The 13,217-nt window shown below is 41.6% G+C and overlaps 2 protein-coding genes across 2 annotated transcripts in view; one reads left to right on the forward strand and one right to left on the reverse strand.

The window, feature by feature from the left end:
- tesk2 (testis associated actin remodelling kinase 2) overlaps positions 1–7,596 on the reverse strand; it is a 29,304-nt gene extending 21,708 nt beyond the window's left edge. Inside the window, exons 1-3 of the mRNA XM_070973764.1 lie at positions 7,185–7,596; positions 3,413–3,795; positions 2,606–2,725 (exon numbers count right to left, since the gene is read on the reverse strand). Of these exons, the coding sequence (XP_070829865.1) occupies positions 2,606–2,725; positions 3,413–3,526 (234 nt within the window). The 5' untranslated portion in view covers positions 3,527–3,795; positions 7,185–7,596. The remainder of the gene's footprint in view (positions 1–2,605; positions 2,726–3,412; positions 3,796–7,184) is intronic.
- A 1,881-nt stretch (positions 7,597–9,477) lies between these two features.
- On the forward strand, positions 9,478–12,001 carry LOC139338602 (uncharacterized). The gene is made up of 2 exons (XM_070973772.1): positions 9,478–9,987; positions 10,857–12,001. The coding sequence occupies exons 1-2, from the start codon at positions 9,480–9,482 to the stop codon at positions 11,771–11,773; spliced, it is 1,425 nt and encodes a 474-aa protein (XP_070829873.1). The 5' UTR covers positions 9,478–9,479; the 3' UTR covers positions 11,774–12,001.
- Positions 12,002–13,217: the final 1,216 nt, after the last annotated feature.

Below are 13,217 nucleotides of genomic sequence, written 5' to 3' on the forward strand. Positions count from 1 at the left end.
ATTCTCTAATCCAGATCTTCCCCAGCCGTAAGCCCCAGGTTCTTCTTTCTCTTGCCTGTCTTCTCTACAGTCTTGCATACTCACGTCTCCAATGTCTCCTACTTTCACCACAGCATATTTTTGGAGATCATACCTTCAGTGTCCTTGTCCTCTAAACCTTTTATCCCATTTTATCTCCTCTCTCTAACTCAAGCTCAGGACAACCTCTAAATCACTTTCCTCTCCACGGCTCCTCTTCATCTCCTCTGCACCCATTATCTGACCCCCAGTCCCATATACTCCATAAACTCCTAAAACTGCCTTTCAACCCCCATTTTTCATCTCCTTCAACGGTCTTGCCAGCCCAGCTCTCCACCATCAAAAGCTGTTTCCCTGCTGGTTCCTCCTCCTTTTACCCTCAACCTCTACCACCATTAATTTCACCGCCTTTTTGTTCCTATCTCTATCTGCCATTCTCCTGGACGCTTTACATGATTCTGCTCTACTTCCTTTTCTCTCTCTCTCTCTCTCTCCCTGCAAAAAAAAGTATTAACAGATATTTCCATTACTCAATGACAGACTAGGCAGTAACGGCACACAGGAAGCATGGTCCATGAGAAAGTGTTGATTACGCATGTTGGAAGTTTAAATCTTGTCTCAACGTTTATTAGAGCCGAATTTGTCTAAAAAGGTCACGATGTGTACTTAAGGGGTCCACCCTAGATTTAGATGAAGAAAGAAAAAGACAGACATGGTCAAAGCTGCTTATCTACAGTTTTGCCCCTCACTTCTGACTTCAATTAATTAATACTGACTAAGAGCCATTACAGAGCCACGATCCAACTATTAGCCTCCACCTTCTTAATTAATAGCACTGCGTAGTCCACATGGAGGTTTAAGCAGAGCAACACTAACATCAGCAAACGCCACTTAATTTAGACCAGATATGCTCGACTTACAATGGTTTGATTCATTGCTTGCTATAGTTTGATGAAGCGTTTTGTATAATGTGCATCAGACAGCGTTTACAGTGGCCTATAGAATAATGGTTTATAGCCTTATAATGTTTTAATATCTATGGACAGAGGAGAATGTAACTGGCAGAAAGTTGTGGGCAGTATTTAGACAACTACTTTTCACCTCAGTTCCAACAACATACAGAAGTCTAAAAGCAATTTTCATATAGGAAAGTGATGGATCCAAAGCGATCATTCTCGTCTCACTCGCTGACACATGCTGTAAATGTGGATATCATTAATTGAAACTGCTGGCTGTTTATCTGTAGTGGTTTGTGTTTGCTCATTTTCAGCACTGTGCGTTATGAATAAGCTCTAGTGTTTACATCGCCCACAACTGGGTGTTTTTGACAGCTGGCATACCCAGAGCACAATGGGCTCGATAGATAAACGACTTTATATGGGCTTAACATGGCTGATTACAATCAATTAACATATGACAAAAATATCAAATATCACCAACAGCTGTCAGACACCGTCAACAGCTTCATCGATCAGCCCACCAAGCTGTAAACTGACAGAGGGACACAAAGGACGCTGAATTTCAAATCAGTTCACTTAGAAACACAGATGAGCAGTTGAGGACTTATTGTAGTGTGCTACTGTCAATTCCAGTCACACTCCATGACAAAACAATCTGACACACAACTGAGCCTGTCTTAGTGTTATTCAAAACCTTCGAGGCCATTACTTTAATTAATCAGATTATTCCCCTTCATGTACACATAAAAGACCACAACACCTCCCCCGTGCTTGCTAACTCTATCCGGCGTGTTGAGCCTTTCCATGACAAGGTCAGTTTTGCATGTACACAGCTGCGACACTCATGAACAAAAAGCCACTGATAAATACACAGAAAACACGGTTCCTCTGATCAGCAGCAAAACAACTTCAAATGAAATGCTATCAGCCTATCAAGGCCGTGGTTATTTACTACTCCTTTCACACCGCTTCTCTAAACCAATCTGAGCCATGCCAAAAATTCACACAGTCATGGCGGCCTTGTTAATACAACCATCATGAAGAGATAAGGGAATTAAAATTTCTCTGCTGATGGTTTTTCACTTCACAAAGACTAACTAACTAACTAACTAACTGATAACGCCAGTTGTGCTTGTGTGACTCCCATTCACATGCCTGGAGGAGGAGGGAACAAAGTGACAGGGTTAACAGCCCCGTGGTGAAGTGATGTCTTTGAAGTGACTGCAGTATAACGTGACCTAAAAATGTCCAGAGAAGACCAGTGTGTAGATCAGCCTTTGTTCCACCAAGCATACAAGACCAAACCAAATGGAAAATTACTCTGGATTTTACAGTATCATCATATGCCGCGTGGGCCATGCACAGCAAGGTGATGATATTCTAAACTTGATTATCACACAAAAGGCAATAGCATGACTCTTGTCACATACCAGGGGAAAAGATCAATTCTGAGGTCAAATGATGTGTGTGTGTGTGATCTGAGAGACTGTGACCTATCATAAACCTCCCTGGATGGATGGATGAACAAAACAAATGGATGGAGAGGGGCGGAGGACAAAGTAAAGCAAGGAAGGAAATACTCAAAGACAGACAGGAAGCCCAGGAAACAGGAGAGATTTTTGACCCACCTTGAAGACATCAGAGAAGAATCCAGATCCGATCCATTCGCAGGTGAAGTCATCAAGGCGTGTAAGACAGGAGAAGGCACTGATGAGGGCTCTGTAGGATGATGGCCACACCCTGCCCACCTGGAGAAGACAGGAGCAGACTGGTATCAACAGGTTAAGGTGAAGTCTTAATGTGAAGGGCATGCTGCAGGACCGCTGCTACAGCTTGCTTATTCTATGAAGAAAAATGAGATAGAGGTAGATGTTGCCTTTAAGTGGGGCTGAGACTCGGTGACTGGATATTCTCAGACCTGACAGAAGAAAGAAGTGCACGCTGCAGTCTCCAGGCAACCCTGTAAACCCCTCAACCCCCAAAATCTTCCAAAAACATGAATTCCAGTGTAAACTCAATCGGTCAACAGCATTGGCATGCTGTAATTTGCACAGAAGAGCCAGAATGGGCAGGAAAAAAAGTGCGAAATGTTTGGACAATGAACGATTAATCCCAAATATCCCATACCCAAACTGAGCTTCCTGGGTTTGCAGGCCGGTTTCTGTGCTTGTGTCAATAACTCTTCAGTAAAACCTGGATCAAGTGTGTCAATTACTGCTTCCTCATTCACAGAGCTGATGCAATTCACTGTTCAATCGATTAGTAAATCGACACAAAATCTTGATAAACTCTTTCAATGTGACAGTAGATTAATAATTTCAGTTACTTTGTGTAGCATGCATGACTGATGACTGGAAACACAACAAATATCAACACTTTCCGAGCTCCTAATGCGTGCTCTGCATATGTGAAATGCATGAAAAGCAAAGACTGACCTGTGAAGGCGGGTTCATGCCCATCTCGCCGACCCCTATCCCTCCAATACCATCTCTGTCCTCATCTGGACGTGTAGGAAACCCAGCAATGGAGTTGCGTTTATTCCGGTCCATGGTAATGTAAAAGATGGTGATACCAGTGAGGGTAATATGAGCCTTTTTCTGTAATGCATCCACATGACAAGGGGACTAGATCGTTTTAATGGCTTCCACGGCAGCGCAGGATTTACTCAGCTTGTGTCCTGGGGGAAAGCACGTCACACATAGACTTCACTTTAAAATTGTGTTAAGGAGTCCAGTTCCCCACTGCTTGTAACTGGGGAGTCCACCAGGATGACCAGGTTTTCACATGTTTGATGGATGTATGGTGAGCCCATGGAGACCTAGAGAGAGCAAAGAGAAAAATGAATAAAGGGTCACATCTGTGGTTTCATATTAAGAGTATGACAGCAGGGGGTTTATTCATAGATTCATAGTTAAGCATCAAAAGATGCACTTTTTGTGACCTATCGTCACAGAAAAGAACAGAGTCGACATTTAATATATTACAATCACATTCACCTCCACTCTAGAAAAAACCTGCCATGCTATGCTTTCCTGAATGGTTTGGCTATTTAATAGCACCAGCTGTAGTTGTAGACTGTGCCTTGTCTTACAACGGATGAGACAAGCCAGTATTGCTCAACAGGCCCAAATGTAATGGCTGTAATAGGGGCCGATTGTCCAATTATGGGAGATTAGCCAAGGAATAGCTCAGGTCCTGGACCTTTCTGCCATCCAAAACAAAATCAGCAGGGTACAAAGGGTAACAGGAAAGCAAGTCTGTGGCTAAAGGTCTTTTTTACACTAGTAAACAATGTGGCCTTCATATCTAACTTTGAAGAATACTTATTCAGGAGAGAGATATCTTCAGCTGATAAGACATGTCGAGTCTGGTTATGAATATCTTTTCCAATACTTTGAAAGAAAAGTGGAGGAACACTATATTGAAAAACACATTCCTTTTCACTGAGACAGGAGAGAAAAATATCCTTGCAGCTATTTTTCTCTTGAAAGACATTCAAAGGAGTACGTTCTGCACTCAGTAATCACATCCCACTATTGAGCTTCTTATGCACAACTGTTGAATGTAATAATGAAGGAACCAGCCTTTAATTCAGATTAAGACTAAATGAAGTGAACTGACCTTCAAAAAGAATCAAAAAGCTCTGAAGATCCTGATAGGCAGGTGACCAACAGGTAGCAAGGACAACTGCACCAATAATTTATCTACTAACTGTTGCTAAATTAATTTTGGAGATAATGTACTATATCATAAATCACAATATAGTACATTATGGCAAATATCCAAATCGCAGAAGCTGCAAAACGGTAAAATGTGTGACAAAACGACAGATGTAGGCCTAAGTAAGTTTCAGCAAAGGAAAACAAAAAAAAGATAAACATTTTTAAACAACCTTCGTGGCCATTTGAGTACAGATTTCAGAGTTTATGAGGGGCACAATGCATCATGAAGTCCCTATCAGTGCCCACGCACTTTGCCATACAAAGCAATGTAGACGCAGGGTCTTTTAATGTTTTAAACTAAAAATCTGTCCGTAGCTTACACAAAAATGTAACTTGAAGTGCTTTTCAAATGAAATGACAATGACTACTGTATATTTTCCTTTAAATTCCTGTGTCTCACATTTATTTAATGCATATCATAAAATGAGTAACAGAGGTCACACTACCACTTTTTATACTACAAAGCCTGGCATTGTGGACTTTGACATTTCTGTTCTCACATTCAGCACTAACACACTGCAGTCATCTATGTCAGGTGCAATCAGAGATATAGTGGTCTAATATAATACAGTCTTGTGAAAATGAATTCTAGTGAATGGGGGAGGAACAGTGGCAACAAGTTCAAGGAACGCTGATTTAACCAATGTACATCAAACCAAAGCAGAAACACAAAAGTCAATCTTCGGCCAAGAGGTCTCATAAGATCAGGTCCTAAAAACAGCACTGAGATGCCACAGCCAGATTCTGCCTTGGTCCGTTAGCATTACGTCACAGACACTGGACTCCTAGAGAGATACTGTAGACCTACTGGACGATTTCTGACATCATTCTCTGTCCCAGCCACATCCTTAAAAGGCTTTTCATCCTCCTCTTTCTTTTTTCTCTCCAATGACACCTCGTTTTCTGCCTTGTTGAAATGGTACGGCAGAAATAAAAGTGTGCCAAGAAAAATGCAAGCCACAAGTACCAGGCTGAGGCTTTCTTTTCACATTTCAGTAGCTTTTCCATCTGAGAGCGTAACAGAGACACACATTTCATCTATGTCATATGCGAGCAGACGAGAATAGGTCACCAAGTAAGATATAAATTCACCCTTGATTCAAAACAGCTCGCAGCAGAGTGTCCACACACCCACACCAGTGGTCAAATCAGCCCATACTGACTAAACACAAACTTCCCACACTTGCTTGAATTTCAGTCATGAAAATGATGCAAACAAATAAAAACACTAAATTTATGTCAGTTTACAAGATACTTCGAGGGGGTAAAAATTAACATTCATTCAGGATGATTTTCCCAGCCTAAAGCAGCACTGACCACCACAAGGACTTTACACCCACTTCTGCTGTAAACATTAAAAACACACATCATCTAGCATCATCCCATCAACAAACAGCTCAACTACAGAGAAGACATCCCTAGCCACATGCTATAGAGCAACTTTATACCATTAAAATATACATTATACCATGATGACCCTCAGTGAACGATGCTGCTGGAAATCCTTTTGATGCAGTTTATAGTGGCCACGATAGTTCATTACTATATTTGTTTCCAAACTACTCCCTGTTGCCTACATATCCAAAGAGCCTGCATTTAAAACACCACAGCAAAGGGACTATGCATGGAAAAGGGTGGAATTTTAAAAGCAGGCCTTTTTTTTGGTCTGTAAAATGTGGCCTGTTGCTAGTCCAAAACAGATGGGACATCTCCAAAGCAGCCTCAGGCCACATGTTTTAACAGTAGTTGGGGGCCTGAACACTCTCCAGCTGTGTCCCGGTGGATTACAGACTAATAGAAAATGCCAGCAATAAATCAAAACTTAAGTGATGTTATAATGATAGGTTGCAGCGAGGCTTAGAGTGTCTCTGAAGGACAAGAGGTATTAAATGGGTGTGTGCGAATGTGTGTGAGACAGTTGTTTGTTCATAGAGAAAGACTGTGTCTATGTATACCTGCACGAGAAAAGAAGAAAAAATAAGACAATCATAATGATTTTACTACATCAACTGATCCTTCCATAATTGTCTGTGCTTTAGTCATTTGCTGGCCTTGAGATAATAGAGAGTTCACAAAGAGCAATCTGTGTCAAACATTTGAGCAAGGTCACATGCAATAAAAGTGAATAGAAGCCTCTTATCTCACTACAATCTACTGAGGTAAACTGCCATGATACGTGAGCCGCTGCATACCTGTCATTCTTCAAGGGTTTAAAGTAATGAATAAGTCCATGGGGCAGGAACCGTTAAAAAAAAAACTGTCCATTATCTGGTTACCATAGAGAGGTAATGAGTCAGCGCTGCCAAGTTTGATGCAGCAAGTCATATAAAGCAGCGGTGTTTAGATGGAAAATAAATGGCTTGATCAACGTTATTTGTTGGTAAAATGATACTGAACGTCAAGCACAAAATGTAAACAAACCAAAGCAGCCACAGTCAGTATCAAGCGTTTAACGTTACTCCTTGTAAAAGTTGAGCTGACTTACCTGATTTTATTTCACTGAGATATTTGCAAGAGCCGTTCATGCCGGGTTCCATTTCATGCCCTTCCTCCCGGGTCACGTTTGTGTTTTATCGACAACAAATCAGCCGCGAAACGGCAAAGTTGGTAACGCTGCTAGCTTAGTGACTAGCCGACTGGCTAGTTTGTCAACAAAACTCGAGCCAAGCAAAGAGCTAAGATTCACACAACAGGAAGTTTTGTGTCGCGACGGTTTAAATGTCCAAGGCTGAATTGTCAAAGCGGACTAGAAGTCTGTTTCTGTGGTTCTTATTTCCACAGGAGAGCAAAGTACGACGATTTTTGTACCGCTCGGGATAATATTTCAGACGATTGATGCTGTTTGACAGCTCCGTAGCCTCTGCTCTCACCCGAGAACTCCCCCAGACCCCGCCCACGTTTGACTGACAGGCAAATGAGCCAGTTAATGGCCAGGAATCTATGCGCGTGTGCTCGTGCGTTAAACTCTCAAACTGTTCATTTGAAACTAAATCTAACAAAATAAAGTACAAGTCTAAAGCGTTTCAAAATAAAGTGAAACGTGAACTTTAAAAAAGAGCCAATTTCTTTTCAGATGCGGGGTGTTTGAGTTTACTTATAATTCAAGGGACAGAGAGGAATTATGAGTTTTGATCACAAATGAGTTTTCAAGTTTATTAGTATGGCACGATTCATACAAACGCAGTTCAAAGGGATTTACAAGGAGAAAACAAGAGGCATACAGCAATATAACAGATGGAAAATAAAGGAAAGCCAGAAGCGTTCCAAACAGCAAAGAGAACAAAATAAATAGGCCCACATCAGAACAATAAATACGAGATGCAAAAAAAAATACTTCGACAATCATGCCTTAGGACTGCAAAGTAGTCTGTTTTGAGTATCAAGGGGCAACATTCAGTCATTGCTTTGTTGCTTTTGTTAGTTTCCATCTTTATTATGTCTCACCAAAGCTCTCTGATGTGCAACAAATTGGAGAACTTGAAGGCATTGTCTTTTTTTATTAACCTATTATTTTTTCAGTTTTTCAGATTACTTTAACAGATGACCACTGGTTAAGTGTTGCAACTTCTGAGAATGACTAAAATACAATCAAATATTTGGGGAGTTTATTGGCCAATAAACAAGTTATTGGAATGTGACGTATTTGATTCATCGATATGTATAGACTTAAAATGTATTTTATATGCTCACATTCAAAATCAGGTACACAATTAGCAAATAATCTTACAATCTTTACAATACAGCACTATAGGCAACCAAATAGGGTTAAATTAATAGAGTTTGCCCTGCAAGGGCAGGAGCTTTGACCTCAGCTTTTATGCTGTTATGGAAATAGAGCACCATCTAGTTGACAAAACGAGGAAGCACACAAGCCTCAAGCAACACCAAATAATGCCACACATAGGTGTTCTTAGCTGCTTTAAACATGTGTTATGTGTTCGGTGAAAGTTTTGAGACTACTTTTTGGGGAAAAGTTTGTCTACCTGAACAGGTGTCAATGCAGGATTACATCACCTCAGCCACTCCCTCTGTGTGTCTTGTCAGAGTCAAACAGGTCCACAGTTTAACATGTGATTGTAGGATCATCTTATTGTCCTTGAAATTATGTGACGGTTTCATCAGACCAGGCTGCGATCACAAAGGGCCAGTGGAGAAATATTCTATCACTGGGTGTATACAAATACAAATCAAATGAAGGGCTTAGATAATATTTTGTTCTGTTATAGATTAAATAAATCTAACAATATTTACAAATAGAGCTGACGCATAGTTGGTTAATAAACACGTTAGCAACAAAAAAAAAATCTATTTTGATAATTATTAAGTCATTGTTGATGCAAAAATATTTCATGGTTTCAGTTTCTCAAATGTGATTTACTCCTTTTACTTCATTTTGGTCATTTTAATTCATTTTTAATCATTTTGAAATTTTACAAACCAAACAATCAACCAAATCCGTCAATGGAGAAAATAATTGTGACGTTAACCAATAGTCTAAGGAAAAAGTCTTGCAGCCTTATATTGAATTACAAAATACAAATCTCCTGTTGCATGAATGCACAAATAATTACATAATAACACATAATAGTAAAACACTCAAAATTTTACAGCACTGAGTACTTTTACTTTGAATACCTTACGTACATTTTCCTGATAATATTCACATATTTTAATAGAGTAACATTTTCAATGCAGGACTTTTACTTATAACAGAGTATTTTACAGTGTGGTTTAGTACTTTTACTTCAGTAAAGAATCGGTCAATGTGCGGTTTGTTTTCATGAATTTGGTCCCACTGCGAACACCGTATAACCTCAGTCACATGACCGCCACCGTTTCCTGTTACTATTGTATTACACTTCCATGTTTTTCAGCCCAAAACAGCAACCGTCATGTAAACTACAGCGGACGAAACTGTAACCGTTGCGTGACTTGTCTCACATTGAAAGCCAGCTTCACGTCCGTCGCGTTGCTACAGCTAGCAGAGGTGCTGACCCGGGGCAACATGGCCAACTGTGTGGCTTTCCAGAGCAAGTTAACCTCGATCATGGAGATGCTAGCTAAAGCCGCCGTGGTAGAAATCAGCAAACTGTGGGAGGACGGCTTCACGCTCGTACAGGTCGAGCTTCGCCGGAGAGAGAACGAAATTGAAGCCCTGAACAGGAAGTTGATGTTGATGGAAAACGAGCGGTTAACGGTCCGGTCTCAGGCTCAGACTACAAATCTGTCTCCATCATCTTCCTCCAAGAGAGAGCAGCAGAACAAGCTGCTGCCGCCCAGTGGAGATGGTAAGAATAGCAGCCTCCGAGACAAAAGATAATCAACAATATGTGTTCAAAGTTGATATAATCGCTCGGGCAGTGTAAACATGAGATGTACAACATAGCAGCTGGATTTATTGTAGAGCTGAAACAAATACTCTGGAAAGTGAATCGACATGTTTTGAAAATTCACTAATTGATTTTGATTAATGAGTAGTTGCTCAGTGTGAGTAAGTTATCAAGCAGAAATGGCAGTTTCTGGTTCTGGCTTCGCAAATGTGAAGATTGTCTGCTTTTCTCTGTTACATGTCATCATATACTTCCAGACTAGGGCTGCAACTAGTAACTGTTTATTGCAAATAGTTATTTGACCATTAGCTTCTCGCTAAATAGATTATTTGTGTGGTCAAATGTCATAAAATTCAGACTTCACACTGGTTATTTTATTCGACCAGCAGTCCAAAACCTAAAGATTTTCACTTTATTGTTACACTATTTTCAAAAATCTGTTCATTGGAAAAATAATTGGTAATGAAAATAAATGTTAGTTGCAGCCGTGCTGTATTTGTCTCAGTGTCTTGTGATGTGTGTTGGTGAGTGTTTATCTGCAGCAGACTGTAGTGCAGTTTTCTGTGGCAGGTGTCTAAGGCAGCAGCACTCTGGCTCTTTTGTACCTGCTGAACTTGTTCTGTGTTGCCTTGAAAGCTTTGAAACCGCACTTATACAAATAGTGATTGCTACACCTGTATGAAAACAGAAACATGTGACTCACCTGTACCATCACAGTAGATACAACCTGAACTGCCACAGTGTCAGTCACAGCAAAATTGTCTTAAAAAGCAGATTTTTCAAGGAAACTAGAAGCTTAAAAAAATGCACCTGCTGTGTCATTTCAGGGCCGATTATAGATTCAGTCCGGACATTGTCTTCTGATCAGAGTGTCAGAGAGAAGGCGGACACCGTAGCCAATCACAGAACGCCGCCGCCTTCACAGACAGAGGAGAAACAGTGTGAGCAGCTCAAGCCTGACCACTGTGAAAGTGACGGCAGGGATGACGACGACGAGGAGGACTTGATAGTCAAGCTGGAAGACGAGGACGACGTCCAGATCGTGGAGCAGATGGTGGACCCTGATCACAGTGTTCACGATGGGGAAGGTCACCGCGAGATGGAGTTGAACCTCCAACCCGCTGAGGTCATGGAGGAGCAGGAGAACCAGCAGTGGTCGTCCGTTTCGGTGGGAGACAGCGACGCTGCCGACGACTCGGACTGCTTTTTCGAACCAAAGCAGCTGTCGCAAAATCTGGACTCGGAAATCCTGCTCATTCAGAACGCCTTGGACATTTTTGATAACTCAGCGGAGACGCCGTACTCCGACAGGTTTATGAGGAATAACGGACAAGGGGCGTCAAGTAAATCCAGGGCTCCTGTGCCTTTCAGCCAAGCTCAGCCGAGTCAGCCTTTAGAAGCAATAAACCACCCCGAGAGAGGAGTGTCCATCAGATTCCTCTCAGACAAACAGCCGCAAACTAAAACCACATCAGCTTTTAACCCAGACAGCAGATTGTTTCTCTTAAACGACCCCGAGTTGCATAAAACTATAGCCAACCGCCGCATTAAGGAGAAGTGGTTCATCTGCCCGTTCTGCGGCAAGAGCTTCGACCGCATCAGCCATCTTGAGATTCACCAGCGAATTCACACGGGAGAGAAACCGTACACGTGCGACACGTGCGGCAAGTGCTTTTCTCAGAGGAGTAACCTTCGCACTCACCAGCGGACTCACAAAGAGGCTCTATCCCAAAATACAGTTTGATCCAGTACACTTAGAAGAAGATTAAAAGTAGAAATATCTGTCTAATGTCTAGATTGATTAACAAATTCTCTTTGTATTTTGATATGACTGAGAGGTGATGTAGCCGACTGATCTTACTGTGCACTCCTGTTTTTGGTTTAAATGTTCTAACTTTGCCGTAGCTTTAATTGTAAGTTTGGTACTTCTGGTACTGTTTGAAAATCCAGCCAGTTCAGAGATTTCTTAAAATCCAGCCCTGGTGACACAGCTGAATATTGGTTTCTGCAGGTTTTACATACAGACACAAGTTGGTCTCTAATCTCTGGTTGGTTGATGTGAGTCAGTGTGGATCAGAGAGCAAACCTCTGCACATACGATCCCTCAGCATTACCGTTGTCCATCCATTGTCCATTATCAGGTTCATAGTTTTCATAGAAAATCAAGCAAGTAGAGCAGCCCAGATATGAGTCTAAATAATCAAATTTCCTTTACAAATTTTCCTTGAAATGATGGAAAGACAACGACAGCACTTAGAGGACGAGACTCGGCTCGCACTCGACTACGGCACCATCAAACAGAGGTCATTGCACGATGACCTGAAGAGTGCGTTACAGCTGAAACGGGGAATTTGAAGTACATTTCATTAATGATGGGACTTTGGCAATATCTTTCTGTTTTTCAGGAGAGAAAGCTGTGACGCCTCACCCCAGCCTCTTTACATTATAGCTGCCATTTATCTGTGAACGTCAGACAGGAGGCATGAACATTCATATTCTCCAGTGACTTACCTTAGAGGTTTCCCGTCGGATGCCCAAGTTCTTAACAGCATGCTTGTAGGTAGTTCAAGGTGGAGTAGGTGTGTCGTCCATGCCTGGTTCTCTTCCACCCGCTCTGCATCCACAGTAGCAGCGTCTTGAAGGAATAGTCTGACATGTTGAAAAATACGTCTTTCTCAAAGGGAGCGAGGTGAGAGCATTGACACCGCTCTCGAATCTGTACTGCACAGAAGAAGCTACTGCCAGCAGCCTGTTAGCTTAGCTTAGCACAAAGACTGCAAAGAGGGGGAAACAGCTAGCCTGGCTCTTTTTAAAGGTTACCAGCACCTGTAATGTTTGCCAGCTAACATGTTCAGTAGCCCAGCAGCCTGTAAATCCACAACCTGCCTTTTTTTACACTTTAATCTTTGTACAGATTAAACTAACAACATAAAACATGTTAATGAGTGAGCTTTAGAGGTGGTGGTAGGCTGATTCTGGTCCTGTTAGGCAGAGCCAGGCTAGCGGTTTCCCCCCGCTTACAGTCTTTGTGCTAAGCTAAGCTAACCGGCCGCTGGCTATAGCTACATATTGACTGCACAGAGACGACAGTGGAGTCAATCATCTGCTGTAACTCTCAGCAAGACAGCGAATAAGCACTTTTCCCAAAATGTCGAGCTAACAGGTCCTCTGATTACTGAACTCATCAC

Source organism: Chaetodon trifascialis, chromosome 11 (assembly GCF_039877785.1).
Source record: "Chaetodon trifascialis isolate fChaTrf1 chromosome 11, fChaTrf1.hap1, whole genome shotgun sequence".
Taxonomy (NCBI): domain Eukaryota; kingdom Metazoa; phylum Chordata; class Actinopteri; order Chaetodontiformes; family Chaetodontidae; genus Chaetodon; species Chaetodon trifascialis.